We start from the raw sequence: 15,575 nt of genomic DNA on the forward strand, positions 1-15,575 counted from the left end.
GATGCAATACATGCTTGCAGGCAAAACACTCGTATATGGAAAATAAATAAATCTAAAAAACATTTAAAAAAAAACAATGGCTTTGGACAAATTGTTCAACGAATAATAAGAAGCCTCTGTTTCACAGCTCTGTTGCCTCATGAAAGAAAAACATGCCTTCCTTGGTTTGACAATGGGCAAGAAGCAATAGAGAGAGAACTTGGCCTATTACAGAGGTTAGGGCAGAAAACACACTTTACAAGAAACAAATAGGAGCCGGGCGTTGGTGGCGTATTCCTTTAATCCCAGCACTCAGGGAGGCAGAGGCAGGGGGATCTCTGAGTTCGAGGCCAGCCTGGTCTACAAAGTGAGTTCCAGGACAACCAGAGCCACACAGAGAAACCCTGAATCAAAACACCAACCAAGCAAACAGGAGCCAGAGAAAGGGTGGGAAGCTGTGCAATTCCCATCCACAGGTCCATTCCCAGGTAGGGCTTGCTTGAGGGCCAGGAGGAGTGTCAGCTGATGACTGAATCCACAGTGTTGGTGCTAGGTGCCCCTTCTGTCCTCCCAGCCTCCTTATTAGAAGTTCTTCCAGCTAACCCAGTGGTGGCGCATGCCTTTAAACCAGGCACTTGGGAAGCAGAGGCAGGCATTTATCTGAGGCCACCATGATCTATAGAGTGTGTTCCAGGACAGCCAGAGATACACAAAGAAACCCTGTCTTGAAAATGAAAAGCAAAACAAAACAACAGCAAAAGTTCTTCATTGCATAGCATGAAGCTAATGCCCCTGCTCTGTTTTCTATGGGTTTTTTCCCTAGTAAGAAAAAGACTGAAAGCCAGGAAAGGGTTACAGTGTGGACCAGGAAGCAGAGGCGGTTGGCAGCGAGGTGGCTGAGGGAGGAAGCTGTAAGGAGTGATAAGGGCACTGATAATTGGAGACATCTAGTGAACCCCACTGTAGGGCTGACCCATGCCTTTGCCTGATGCTTACAGGCAGTATCCATAGATGCAGCTTAGTGCCCAGTAGCAGGATCTGTACCACCAGGCAACGCACAGTTGCCCTAACTTGAATCATGGTCTGTTTCATAGGGGGCAAAAGGCTTCCCATTGTGGAAGCTCAGAGTCCCCTGCAGGGAGGAGAGGAAGGCACCCTACAATATGCCTGGTACCCTTAGAGATATTACCCCAAGGCAGCCTCCCACCAGCGATGAGGTAGATATTCTCAGTTCCCATACGAGCCCAGACAGCACCAGGGACCCAGTTTTATTTGTCTGTTTGCCTATGGTCATTTAAAATAGCTAGTTCAAGTGGGACTTGAACTCAGGACTCTCTTGTTCCAAGCCCAAGCCATCAGTTTGCTCCAAGTCTTATCCCCTCCAGAGTTCCCAATTTCTCTCCAGCCTCTTTGTCTACTCTTAGCTCCAGTTAGCAGCCTGGGCAGCCATGTGCCAGGGAGAGCTGGGAGGAACCTCTTGGGCCTGGGCAGGAAAGGGGGCTCCCTAGAGGCACCTCCCATAACCACTTCCCTCTTTCGGACATCTCCCAGCACACACTGGTTCTCTGAAAGTCTCTCTGGTTCCTGGAGCACAGAGCGTTAATGCCCGCAAACCTCAGATAGAAGCCCTACCCTCACACTGTGTCCCCACTCATTTCATACAGGGGGAAACTGAGGCTGTGACTGGAAAAGGACTTGCTCAGAGTCCCATGGGAAGCACTCTGATGGTTTTTTTTTTTTTCTCCCTAGAGGAAGAATTCCTAATTCTTTCCCTCCAGCACCATCTTGTTTCAAGATTGCCACTTCCCAGATGAGAAAACTGAGGCGCACAGAAGGGAAGAGGTCACCTAGCCTTTATTGATGTATGTAGGGATAATGTCGAGAAACAGCCAGTCTCCCTGCTCCCCACTCCCGGGCCCCTGTAGGCCACTCACCTGCAGTGCCCTCTAAGAACTTGCCGGTGCCTACTAGTAGTTATCCTCTACCTTTGCCACTCAAGTCTTCCAGCTCTGTCTGCCCTTCTTGGGTACCTGGGAGAAAGAGAAGGGCAGGGCAGTAGGGATTTGGGCTTGCCCTGCCCTCTTGCTGGGAACTCACTCTCTAGAGTAAGCTAGTGTAAACTCTCAGTCTCCAGCCAGAACTCAGACTTCTGTCTCCCTAAACCTGCTTTGTAGGAGGACCAAGAACGGGAGAAATGCACAGACCCGTCCTGCTGCTTCTGGAACGCCTGTGCTCCTGCTATGGCTCCAAACTGGCCTGGGGCAGGGGAAATAAGGGGAGGTGGCAGCTGAGGCTGGGTGGATGTGAGAGCAGGATGGATACTTCTCTGGTCTCTGGATTGGGGCCTTATGACTCAAAGGTGTCTCCTCCGAGTGAGCTTGCCCTGTGAATAGTGATAAATTCAATTCCTTCAGTAACTTTTGTTGACACTCAACCCATGACAAAATCTTGTAAGCCCCTGGGGAGATTGAAATGATAAAAATGCTGTCCTTATCCCTGGGAGACGGCCAGTCCTGCAGGAAGACAGGCCAAATAACCTGTTTAATTTGCTGTGATAAGAACGGGGGTATTTAAAGCATAGATGTCACCACTGACGCCTAAGCTGGATTCCTGGCCTTCTCCTTTGCTGTTTCTTTCTCCCCCAAGCCACTCAGCTCTGCAGCCCTTAGACTTTTCCTCTAAAATACCTGTGGGATACTGTGTCCAGTTCCATTGCTGCCACTTTCCACTGTCTTCTGCCTTGTCCATTGTGTCTTCTATGGCACAGCCTGGCTTTTTGTTTTGTCTTTAGATTGAAAATTTATGTGTATGCCGAGAGAAAGCGTGTGTGTGTGTGTGTGTGTGTGTGTGTGTGTGTGTGGTATCTGTGTAAGTGTGAGTTCGGTTGTAATGTGCTTAGGGGAGAGACAGTATGTGCAGCATATGTATACGTGTGAGTGCAGGTGCCCAAGGAATCCAGAAGAGCATGTCAGATGCCCTGGAGCTGGAGTTACAGGCTGATGCCCAGTGTGGGTCCTCTGTATGGTGGGTGCTCTCTTTTAACCATGGAGTCATCTCTCCAGCCCCAGGATGCCTGTTATTGAGACAGCGTCTCACTGTACCCACCATGGGCCTCTAACTCCAGATACCCCAAGTGTTAGGATTACAGGCATGCACTACCTACCTACATCTGACCTTCCTTCCTCCTTCCTCTTCCTCCCTCCCTCCTTCCTTCCTTCTTCCTTCCTTTTTCTTTCTCCCTTCCTCTTTCTTCCTTTCTTCCTTCCTTTCTTTCTCTCTTTCTTTGAGACAGGCTTTCTTTATGCAGCCCTGGCTATCCTAGTACTCACTTTATAGACCAAGCTAAGTTTGAACTCACAGAGATCCACCTGCCGCTGCCTCCTGAGTGCTGGGATTAAAGGTGTGCGCCACTGCCACTGGGCCCTGACTTATTTTTCTAAAACTAAGTCTGGCCTGACCTAAAATTCTTACATGACTCCCCCCTTGCCCTCCATATCAGCAATGCAATGTCTTCTATGAACTGGCCTTTGCAAAGGTCCTGGGCACATGTTTGTCTGCTGTGTTGAACAGCACCACCCCCCCACCGCCATCCACTTACTCCCGTAATTCCTTAACCCTTCCATTCTGCAGCTTCCCTGAGCTTGTCTTGTTTCTACCTGCAAAGTCCTGCACCTCATGTGCCTACAGAACTTCCACAGAGCCTTTAAGGTCCTTCTAAATGACACCTCCTCCATGAAGCCTTCACAGTCTTCAGGCCCTGCAGGAGCTGGGCAAGCACCTGTCCATGTGAGACATGCCTTGCTTTAATGGACTTTGGCTCCCCCTAGGGAGATAGGGAGAGAAGTGACCACTGGGCTTTGCCTATGTCCTTTTTTTCTTTTATTTATTTTTCTGTGTTCTTGTTTTTCTTTCCAACCAGCTACTGCTCCCCGATGTGTCCACTCTCAGAAGACTGGGAGAGCTCTGCCCTCTGGTAGACACAAATGGTAGCAACCACTCAAGATGACACTGGAACTCAGTAGTTCCTGGCAGCTCTTGAGTCCTGGAAAAAGGGAGGTAGATTGAGAAAGGCCCCAAGCTACTTCCCGAACAACTTCAGCCAGATTCTGGAACAAGTAAGGGACCCAGCAGCCCCCTCCAATCCTGGGAACTACTGAAGAGGGGTGCTATGAAGAACTTTGAGGAGAGGCTCTGCCATGCCCGGAGCCTTCCCAATACCTGATGCCAAGTTTCTTGCTCCTATGAAGGCTTCTTCACCTCCTGGCACTGGAGCAGGCTTGCTGAAGTCCTGCCCAGAGAAAAAGAACCAGGTGTCCACTCCGAGGTCTGAGCACCCTGAGACTCTGTGAGCCCACAGTGGGGCAGACCCAGCCCTACTCCAAATCCTCACCATTCCTTCCAACCCTCACCCCTCCCAGGACACTTGCAGCCCTAAGAATAAGAGAGGGCCCAGCCCTAGTCTGTGAACAAAGTGAAGTTAGGGGGTATCCTCACAATCCCCAGGCTCCCCCTTGGGATGCACCCTGACTGGTGGTCCAGGTGGCCCCAAAATCCCAGAAGCAGATGTACTATGCCCCATGGTCAGGACAAAAAAAATTAAAGAAAAAAAAAAAAGAATGTGAGTTCAAGACCAGCCTGGTCTACAAGAGCTAGTTCCAGGACAGCCTCCAAAGCCACAGAGAAACCCTGTCTCAAAAAAACAAAGGAAAAAGAAACAGGATTTGGTGCCCCAATCAAATCGTTGCCCTTTTCTGGGTCTCCAACTAGGGACAAGAAATGGTCCTCTCTGAACTTCACTGTCCTCCGCAGTAAAACATGGACAGTGTGATCTGCCTGGCACACACCAGGATACTGGGCACACACCAATTTGGAACCTGGCACAGAGGAGGTTCCTGCTTCTCTGTTGTGGCTGCTCAATACAGACAGCAACTGCTGTACCTCAGTGTCTTAGTCATGACCTACTGTTGTGAGGAGACATCATGACCATGGCAACTCTTATCGGGAAAGCATTTAACGAGGGCCTGGCTTACAATTTCAGACGTTTAGTCCATTATCACCATAGTGGAGAGGATGGTGGCACACAGACAGGCATGGTGCTGAAGAAGTAGTTGAAAGTTATTTCCTGATCTGCAAGTAGAGAGACAGACAGACAGACAGACAGACAGACAGACAGACAGAGAAAGACTGAGCCTGGCTGGCATGGACTTTTGAAACCTTAAAGCCTGCCACCAGTGGCACACTTCTTCCAACAAGACCACACCTCCTAATCCTTCTCAAATAGTGCCACTTCCTGATGACTAAGCATTTAAATATATGAGCCTATGGGGGCCCTCTTACTCAAACCACCACCCCAGCCACAGGTTACACCAAGGACCTTCCCTGACAAGTCCTTAACATCCCTTACCTTCGGTACCTGGAGTTCCCTTCTCCCAAGATTTCCTGGGTTCTGCAGTGGGTACAGGGTAAACATGTCTCCTCCAGACTCCTCTGCAATTCCTTCCACCTCCCAGACTCTAGATGTCAGGGTATCTGCTTCCTGAGAGAATAAGGATTTGAAGTATTTATGCCCTATTTACATACATTTGCATGAAAGTCCAGATTATCAAACTCTTGCCCTTCTTGGAATGAGGAGAGAATGAACTGGGGGGGGGGGGGCTGATGTGAAGGGCACCTGAGCAGCTGGGGTGACCTCAGGTCCTCAGGCAGGCAGCCCTTCAAACAGGAGAGCAAGAACAGTAGGTCCTTGTTGTTGACGCCATCAGTGGGAGGGTACCAGCTTATAAGGCGCAGGCTACGAGGGTGGTAACTCAAAGACTTCTTCCTATTGCCCCCAGGGTTCCCCACCCAGACTGGAGCTAGCAGGGTTCCCTCCCTCCAGGCCCCAGAGGATTGGCATTGCCTCTCCCTGTCTATGCTCACATCCAGGGCTCAGCAGCCATCTCTCCAGATCTTCTCACTGATTCCTGTGGATTTTCCTCCAGTTGTTAAACTCATTCACATTTCCTAGCTCAAATTTTCTCCTTTATTCTCTACCTGTCCAGCTCTGCCTCTCTGTGATGGTCCAGTCCTGTTGCTGTCTCCACCACCTGGCCCTTGTCAACAATATTAATAGTGGCATTGCCACCATGCATGGGTTACCTGTTATACCTGTGTCACTCTTAGTCACCTGGGGGTGGGACGGTGTTCACTCATGAATGTGGAGGCTAGAGGTCAGTGTTGAATGTCTTCCTCAGTCACTTTCTACCTTACCTAAAAAATCCTTTACAGGGGTTGGCTCTGAGGTCAAAAGGGCTGCTTGCACTTCCAGAGGTCCTGGGTCCAATCGCAGCAACCACATGGTGGCTCCCAACCATCTGTAATGAGATCTGGCGCCCTCCCAAAGTTTCACATGCAGATAGGACACTCATGGACATAAAAATAAATACATAAATCTTTAAAAATATTTTTACTCATCTTGTTTATTAATTTATTTGAGACAGGGTCTCTACTATGCAGCCCCGGCTATCCTGGAACTCTCTCTCTGTAGACCAGGCTGGCCTTGAACTCACAGAGATTTGCCCACCTATGCCTCCTGAGTGCTGGAAGTAAAGGTGTGTGCACTATACCAGGGCCAGGGCATGCTTGCCTTTTATGTGGAAGCAGAGGATCTAAACTTCAGTCTTCACGGTCACACAGCACAGCACTTTGCTGACTTACTCATCCCCCAGACTCTCATACTCCTCATCACTGATCCTGCCACAAAGAGGGCACTTAGTAAACCCTGGACAAATGGGCAGGGATATGATTTATTATAGAGGAAAAGCTTGGCATTCATGAGTCCTAGGGTTTAATCCCAGCATTTACAAACACACTCGTGTGTACATATACATGAACAGGAGAGAAATAAAGAGAGGCTCAGATCAGGCACGCTGGTGTAAGCCTTTATTGGCAGCACCAGTGAGGCAGAGGCTGGCAGACCTCTGTGAATTTGAAGCCAGCCTGGTTTACCAAGTGAGTTCCAGGCCAATGCCAGCCATAGCTACATAGAGAAACCCTGTCTCAAAAACAAAACAAAACAAAAACCACAAAGCTCAGAGATGAGCCATGATTTTGTTGTACCACCCTTACAGGCCCCAAAGCCACAGAGCTTCCAGCCAGTCCCTGTGCAACAATACCCCCCCACACACACCCATCCAGAGAAAGAATCACCCTTAGGGAAGTGACTGCTTGACGCATTTTTAATCCCCTGGAGCCTTGGAAACAGCTGTTAGTGTAGGCAAATCAGTGATCAGGTGCCTAGAGGCAGTGGGCCTGGGCCAGCTGTGAGAGGTAAGGATGGAGCTGAAGAAGAGCATGAAGCTTTGGGGGCTAAGGGAGGGAATGAGGTCACTCACTCAGCAAATCCTCTGAGGACCTGTCCTATGGCAGGCCCAGCGTGGGTGGAGTTGGGATGGCTGAGGTGTCAGGAAAGGCTGAGGCTCTTTGCCAATGGGATGGAAGAATCCCTGAGAAGGATGCCCTGAGATTCTAATAACCCACCTCTAGTCTTGTCCAAGCCTTCCTACAGCAGGCCAGGTTTTGCACACCGGCCTGTACCTGGCTACTTATGAGTCAATATGGAAATGACGCCAGCAGTCATTGATGGGATCCAGGCAAATAAATTATGACCATCTGGACAAGCCACAGGATGCATCCAATCTGAAAGGAAGCAATGACTACAGAACAGCATGGACCCACTTTGTGCTATAAAAAAGCTAAACATGTGTACATAGGTTGTAAATTCACAGAGAACTGTCTAAAATACACTGGTAACTGCAGTTATGTCCAGGGAGGGGCCAAGGGAAGGAGTGGTTGTCACTCTTGGTCTTCCTTTTCAATTGCTGTGATAAATACCGTGACCAGGGAAACTTATAAAACATTTAATTTGGGGGTTCCTGGCTGCAGAACCCATGATCACCATAGCAGGGTGTATGGCAGCAAGCACACAGGTGTGCTGCAGCAGCAGCCGAGAGCTCATATCTGAGCCTCTGGCAGGAGACAGACAGCAGGAGTTAACTGAGAATGGCTTGGGATTTTGCAACCTCAAAGCCCACTCCCAGTGACTCGCCTCCTCCAACAAGGCCACACCTCCAAACAGTTCCAACAACAGACCAAGCTTTCAAGTATATGAGCCTAGGGGGACCTTTTTTTTTTTTTTTTTTTTTTTTGAGACAGGGTTTCTCTGTAACTTTGGAGCCTGTCCTGGAACTTGCTTTGTAGATCAGGTTGGTCTCAAACTCACAGAGATTCTCCTGCCTCTGCCTCCTGAGTGCTAAGATTAAAGACAGACGTGCACCACCACCACCCAGCTCTAGGGAACTTTTTTTGTTCAAACCTCCTTGTTCACTATTGTTTTTGAGACAGTATCACTCTGTAACTTGGGCTGGCCTTAAACTCTCAGTATCTTCTTCCCCAGCCTCCTGAGAACTGATTACAGATATGCAACACACCTGGCTTTATTTTTACATTTCTTTATTTGGGTGTGTGTGTGCCATGCGACATTTGTGGAAGTCAGAGGGTAGCCGTGTAGGAATTGAACTCAGGCTGTTACCTTCTTTTTTTGTTTTTTTTTAATGATTTTTATTATTTATTTATTATGTATACAGTCTTCTGCCTGCATGCCAGCAGAGGGCACCAGATCTCATTCAAGGTGGTTGTGAGCCACCATGTGGGTGCCGGGAATTGAACTCAGGACCTCTGGAAGAACAGTCAGTGCTCTTAACCGCTGAGCCATCTCTCCAGCTCCAGGCTGTTACCTTCTAATCCATCTTACTGGTCCCTATTTACTTACTACTACTATTATTTTTACCTATGCATGAGACAAGGTCTCATGTAGCCCTGGCTGGAGTTGAACTCCTGATCTTCAGCCTGTATTACAGATGCAGACAACACCACCCAGCCCTACTGCCCACCAGGGTGTGTTGTTTGGGATTATCCTCACTGTGTGTTTCCCGTCTTGCTTCTCCATGGTCCATGGCAACAGCTGAAGTTGTGGGTACAATGGAACGGGAAGGATGATGGATGGAAGCAGACCATTCTTCCCGTTATCTACAAGTTGTATCAAGTCTGGGACTCACACCTCCTCCTTGCTTACCCTACCTGTATGATTGGCAGCACTGTTCCCAGCTCTGTGATCATCAGTGATTTCAAATTTGCCAAGGTAGCCATGCTTCATTACCACAGTTAGAGACCAGAAAAGGGTCTTCAGCCTTGTGGGTGACCTTAGAACACCAGCCAGGGCATTCAAATGTGTCATCATGGCAGCTTGGAGAGATGAGGCTCTTTAGCTGCAGTCAGAGACTCCCCCGAGGGAGCATGGGGGGTGGGTGGGCAGGATAAAGACTGCAGGCTGCATTCCTGAAGGGTATTGGGTGTTCTGGAGAGGAATGGGTCATATCCGTCTACTCTGAGCCTTTCCACATTCAACCAAGGTGTCACCCCACTTTACAGATCAGGAACTGAGGCCGGAGCCATGACAGCACTAGCTGAGCTTGCAAGCTCCTAGCACAGCTGGGACAGAATGTTCTAAGTCAGTCCCAAATACAGGCCTGGCAGCAAGAACAGTACCAGGACTGTCAGTCTTTGCCAGAGAGTTCTAAGAGTCTCGCTGGTCGCCACCCCCACCCCACCCCTGGCTTTGGGGCAGACGCTTAATTTTAGGGACTGAGAGAGTAGCAGAAGCTTCCAGAAAGGAATCCTGGTGTTCTGTTCACCCTAGAGTCAGAAAGCTGAGACTCCAAACCCAGCCTAGCCTCTCCAGCGGTGTCGTCATGAATGAGCACTTTCCTGACTGGTGTCCATACTCTTTCTAGAAGAGGGTCAGAGAAACCACAGAGGGCTGGGGAGGTACTCAGTGTGTAAATATGAACTCCTGAATTTGAACCCCAGCACCCATGTAAGAAAGCAGGAATGGCTGGGTTAGCCCAGCACTAGGGCAGGGGCATGCAGACAGAGATAGGTAGGTTCCGGCTGTTGGTCTGACCAGCTAGCCAAAATGTCAAACTTCCAGTTCAGTGAGACACCCTGCCTCATAGCAGTAAGAGGGAAAACAACAAAGGGAGACACCAACCTCCTTCCCTGGCTTCTGAACTCACACAAGGGTGAATGCTCTGTGTGCTCACATGGACTACACAGACACACTACACACACACCACATACGCTACACAACACACAGTTATACCACACACACACACACCACACACAGTTATACAACACACAACCAAACACACATATGCAACACACACAGCACATACGCTATACACACACACCACACACAGTTACACAACACACACACACACCACAGATACACTACACACACACCACACACAGTTATACAACACACAACCAAACACACATATGCAACACACACACCACACACACATATGCTACACACACACACATACATACAAAGTTACGATACACACACAGCACACAGATACTCTGCTACATAAACACCACACATAGTTACACTAGACACACATACACACACACACACACACACCACGAACACACACGTATAAAAATAAAATTAACCTGAGAAAAGCTATCCCAGATGCAGTTCTTTGTTGTTGTGATGACTTTGAGTTTGTGGGGGGTTTTTTGTTTTTTGTTTTTTTTTTTTTTTTTTTGGTTTTCCGAGACAGGGTTTCTTTTCTCTGTGTAGCTTTGGAGCCTATCCTGGCACTCGCTCTGGAGACCAGGCTGGCCTTGAACTCACAGAGATCTGCCTGCCTCTGCCACCCGAGTGCTGGGATTAAAGGCATGCGCCACCAACGCCCAGCTTAATTTAAATATTTTTAATATCTATTTGGGGGGCAGGCACATGGCACAGTACTTGTGAAGGTCAGTTCTCTGCTTCTATTATGTGGGCTCCAGGGACGGAACTCAGGCTGTTAGGATTACATAGCCCCTTTACCCACTGGGCCATCTTGTTGCCCTCCCACAGTTTGAAAACATCTTAAAGGGAGACAACAGTACTAAGACAGAAATCCCTCCCTCACCCCACCCCAATCACATACAGCCTAAGACATGGCCAGGAATCATGGGTGGAAGCAGGTCCTTTATTTGGGGGTGGACCCCAGCCTGGGCTGGTGAGAAGCAGCAGCAGACACCAAGCGCCAGGCTGGGCACCCAGCTGACTGCATGAGTCATGATGTGGTTGTAGGATGCTCCCAACTACAGGTGCCAGTCCCAGGACAGGAAAGAATGTCAGCCATCAGCGCTAAGCCTGCTCAGTGCCCTGTGCCTACAGGGATCAAAAACTGGTGGCCAAAGTATATCCCACCCCCAGTGCTTGCCTGTAAGGCAATCAAGAGGGTGGCCTCTGAGTCCTCTGTCCTTTCAAGGTGGAGTCAGGACCACTGGGGTCAGATTCTGTGGAGGCCAGACAGAGAGAACACTCAGGGGTGAGGACCCCACCCCCACCCCACTTCCCAGAGAGCAGGCACAGCTGGGAGAAGAAACACTTTAATGCAGGCTGCACAACTGGCCCCACAACACACAGAAACCTCGCCCAGCCCTTCCTCAGAGAAAACCACACTGTACACACGGCCCCGGCAGCTGCCCATGGCTGCAGTGGGCTGAGAACTGGCCTGGGGCTGTCACCTACTGGTTCTCTTCCCTGCTGGCAGCATGAGGAGACAAAGACACAAAGACTCAGCTGGACCCTCAGATGCTGAACTCTGAAGGCTGAGTCCAGGTCCCACCCAACATCTGGCAGGGGTAACCTCAACTAGAGAAAGAAGGGGTATTGTACCCCATGGGGGATGCTGGGAGGGCAGTCGTCGTCTTTAGGACCACCCCATAGAGAAACATTGCCACGTTGCCAGGCAGGAGGGAGTAGGGAAGACAGCTGGACCTTGCTGCTGCTGGTCATGTACTCACAATGTCTGGTAAGTGCTGTCCTTGGCCTTGAGGAAACGCATCACAAAGAAGGCAGTTGCTTGCAGGCTCAGCACCAGCACAATGCCCCCGATGAAGCTGGCTCCATCAAAGCCTGAGCTGTGGGTTTCAGGGACTGGGGGACTTCCTGTAGGGTGAGGCAGGGTAGAGGTTACAACAGGCCACCATGGATCTAGATCCCACAGCTAACACCTTGAGGCTTCCTTCAGGCCCCAAGAAGGGGCCCTTACTACCAGGCTCTGAAGTCCAGTTGATGGATTGGGGTGCACCTCAGTGGTGGGTCCCTTGCCTAGCTTGTCTAGTGAGGCTTTGGGTTACACACACACACACACACACACACACACACACACACACACACACACACAGACACGGGGGGGGGGGGGCTGTCAGTCTATCTCAGGCTCTTCAAACCCTGCAAGCTAGTGAAAGGGATAGTTGAGGCTGGGGAGGGTGGACCTTGTCCAGCCCTGTTCCTGAGTTGCTCCATAGCTTTATGTCACACACACCCTCTCCAGGCCTCCTGGTCACATGGAACTAACAGTGACCAAGTGCCCCTGTACCCTTCCTGTCCCTCTCTAGCCCAATAGAGGAAGGATGGGCCTGGAACTCAGCCACCAGACCTCCTTTCAACTAAGGGCACCAGGCTTGGAGCACAGATAAAATGGCACACAGTCCTTCAGGACTCCTAGCCTAGAGTCCCCACCAAGAGAGGAAGGAACAGAGGAGAGGTGGAGGCCCAGGACCAGCACCCTACAGAGGGGGCAAGTGAAGCTAAACAATGGGGCAGACCTGGCCTGTCTCCTCCCAGGTTCCCCTGACCCCCTCCTCTGCCCTTCCCCCTTTGCAAGGAAGGCCTTAGCACTGAGTTACTAGTCCAGGCTTTGCTAGCAACCAGCTGGACCACATTACCTGTCAATTCCAGCCAGGGATTTGATTTCAGGCCCTGGGCCAGGTGCCCAGGGCAGGAAAACACTAAGTGGAAGATCATTCTGGGACACTGTACAAGGGGCCAAACTGGGAACAGGGTCTCCTTCCCAGAGGACATGGACAGTGCAGAGTCTAAGGACACAAAGTGGGAAGGACAGCTCTGCTATGGCTGCAGCAGGGAACTGCAGAGGACACCGGGGAAGAGGATAGAAAGGGAAGAACTGAGCTGGGCACCACAGATCTGGGGCTCAAGTCGAGGGAGCCGAGCCATCAATAATTTATTCTTTAAGATCAGTTTCTGGCTTTAATTAACCAAGAGCCTCTTCAGCCATCCTGGCTAAGTTTAGTGACCTCTAGGCCTCAGAGCGGGAGTGGGGACCTAGAGGCAGATGGGGTTCCTCTCCTGCTTTGCTGGGAACCAACTTTGGGGCCCTCAGCTTGCAGCAGGTGGTCACCAGGGCATCTCTTAGCAACTGGGGCCACACCTCCTCAGCTCCGAGCACAGATCTGGAGGGGTCCCCCTGAGTTCCCAGAACCCGTGACACAGCTGCCATTTCCTGACTGCCGTGGATGCTGATGCATCAGACAGTGGAGTGGGCCTCCACAGCCTCATAAATCCCCGTGGCACTGTGAGGCAAGGGTCTGTCCAACCCATCCTACAGGTGTGGAGAACTCAGAGGACTGAGGTCACAGAGCATGCCAGGGCCTGTGCCCAGGCTGCCTTTCTCTCCTGCCACTGTCCCACCGCCGTTCCCGGGGGAGGACCCTACCTGTTGTGCTCATCTCTGGTTCATGGGTGGGATGGTGGTGGAAAGCTGAGGAGACAGAAATCCAAGATGAAACAGCTCTCTCCTGTCAGGAACCCTAGCCTGGGTCAGTAGCTGGACCCACCTCCCGCACGGAGCACCCACCCCTACCCCACTCACGCCTAGTCACGCAGCCCCCATCCCATGCTCATCTCTGTCTGATGTCACTTGCTTCAGGAAGACCCCCCCTCCATTCCAAAGACCTTGCCGTGCCTTACTTCACACAGTGCTGGCTCCCCCAGCTCCTGGACACATCTGAACCAATTTACAGGCTAGGACACCAGCCAAGGCAAGGCACAACTGTTCGTGGACAAGGACCCAGCTGATCGTGGGTGCAGTCCACTCCCTGAGAGAAGTTAGTACCTCCTGGAAACAGGCTGTGGCTGGGGACATCTCACTCCCCTCCCTTCATGATGGCTTAGAGTGATCTCCCTTACCTGGGCATGACTCTGAACGGTTGTAGAGAGAGCAACCCTCCTTGAGCACCTCAGCTTGGGCCACACAGTGTCCTGGTGGGAGAAGGAGCAGGGAAGAAGTCTGAGGAGAAGGCTGGGGGGTGGTATAGACTGGAGGACAGACTCTGGGAGGGCCCAACTACAAACCTGGCTCCTCTAGCCCACATTGTTGCCAGACGCAGATGGAGAGATTGTGGGCCCTGTCCACACAGCGTTCACAGTGTGCTAGGTGTTTGCAGGCCCCTTGGGCAGTAGGCCAGATGTTCAGGCGGATCAAGGCTCCCCTCCCAAAGCCTCGCGCTCCTTTACCTGGGAGAGGGGGCGGGAATGGAAAGGAAACAGCAGAGTGCCAGACACCAAGCTGCAGCACCTCCCCCACTACAGCGGCTCCCACCCCTCTAGGCCTGCAGCGTCCCTAGCCTTATCCCCTCTCTACCCCCAGAACTTCCTTTACTTCCTCCCGAAGTTCCCAGGAGCATTTGGAGTCACCTCCAAACATCCACCTAAGTCTCCCAGAACCTATAAATAGGCGCTGTGGTCTTAACAGACTCCTGGAGCCCTGCAGACTCTTTTGAAAAAGTTCCCTCCTCCAAGCCTATATACGTGCAGGAACAGGAAGCTAAAGCGAAGTGCATGTCCCACCTGCCCCTGCCTTGCCCCCTAATCAGATCCTGCCCAGCGTTACCAGCTAAAACCAGCTGGGCACACAGGAGGAGGCAACAACAACCGCCGCAGAGAGCAGCACGCAAGGCGCGGGGTCCGGGTGCGGCCATGGGCGCGGGGGCCGGGACAGCTGGTGTGGCGCGTCCTTTCTTGACTCCGCTCGCCCGCCGAGCTTGCCAGAGTGAGACCTGGGCAACGGGGGCGTGGTCAGAGCGGGGCGTGGCTAGTGAGTGTGACCCGTAGGAGGGACCAGGGAGAGCTTGGCTCTGCCAGCAGAGTCAGAGAGGACCAGCCAGAGAAGAGGGGACCAGAAGCAAGCCTGGTTGTGTTCGGCGATTTGGGGCGGGGCTGGACAAAAGGGGTGGGGCTCCGCCGGGTCACGGAGGGCAGCCGAGCGATGGTGGTACACGAATTTAATTCCCCAGCACTTGGGAGGCAGAGGCAGGCAGATCTCTTGAGTTGGAAGCCAGCTTTGTCTACAGAGGGAGTTCAGGACAGGCTCCAAAGCCACACAGAGAAACCCTATCTCGAAAAACAAAACAAAACAACAACAAAAAAACAAGAGAAAGGAATACAGATGCTCAGCTGTTGTGGTGCACTCCTTAATCCCAGCACTTGAGAGGCAGAGGCAGGTGGAACTAGAGCTATAAAAGGTTAACCAGGCCAGGTGGTCACACCTTTAATACCAGCACTTGGAAGGAAGAGACAAGTGGAGCTCTGGGAATTTGAGGCCAGCCTGGTCTATAGCTTGAGTTCCAGGACAGCCAGGGTCACATAGAGAGACGCTGCTCAAAACAAAACAACAAAAAGACTTAATAAAAGGTTG

The 15,575-nt window shown here is 51.1% G+C and overlaps 1 protein-coding gene across 1 annotated transcript; it reads right to left on the minus strand.

Moving 5' to 3' along the window:
• Positions 1 to 11,876: 11,876 nt before the first annotated feature.
• Positions 11,877 to 14,859, minus strand: Cd164l2 (CD164 molecule like 2). Its single transcript, XM_027399557.2, has 5 exons — positions 14,772 to 14,859; positions 14,234 to 14,395; positions 14,069 to 14,140; positions 13,596 to 13,640; positions 11,877 to 12,025 (listed from the first exon to the last, which is right to left on the minus strand). Exons 1-5 carry the CDS (start codon positions 14,857 to 14,859, stop codon positions 11,877 to 11,879), a joined length of 516 nt encoding a protein of 171 aa, XP_027255358.1.
• Between the last annotated feature and the right edge of the window lie 716 nt (positions 14,860 to 15,575).

The sequence above is a fragment of the Cricetulus griseus genome, chromosome 2 (genome assembly GCF_003668045.3).
Source record: "Cricetulus griseus strain 17A/GY chromosome 2, alternate assembly CriGri-PICRH-1.0, whole genome shotgun sequence".
NCBI lineage: Eukaryota > Metazoa > Chordata > Mammalia > Rodentia > Cricetidae > Cricetulus > Cricetulus griseus.

Excerpts from the sequence above, each read along its gene's own strand:
- Cd164l2 (XM_027399557.2), bottom strand. The coding sequence starts at position 14,859 with ATGGCCGCACCCGGACCCCGCGCCTTGCGTGCTGCTCTCTGCGGCGGT. Across the intron at positions 14,396-14,771 it reads TGCCCAGCTGGTTTTAGCTG|GTAAAGGAGCGCGAGGCTTT; the intron begins GTAACGCTGGGC and ends CCCCTCTCCCAG. Across the intron at positions 12,026-13,595 it reads ACCAGAGATGAGCACAACAG|GAAGTCCCCCAGTCCCTGAA; the intron begins GTAGGGTCCTCC and ends CTCACCCTACAG.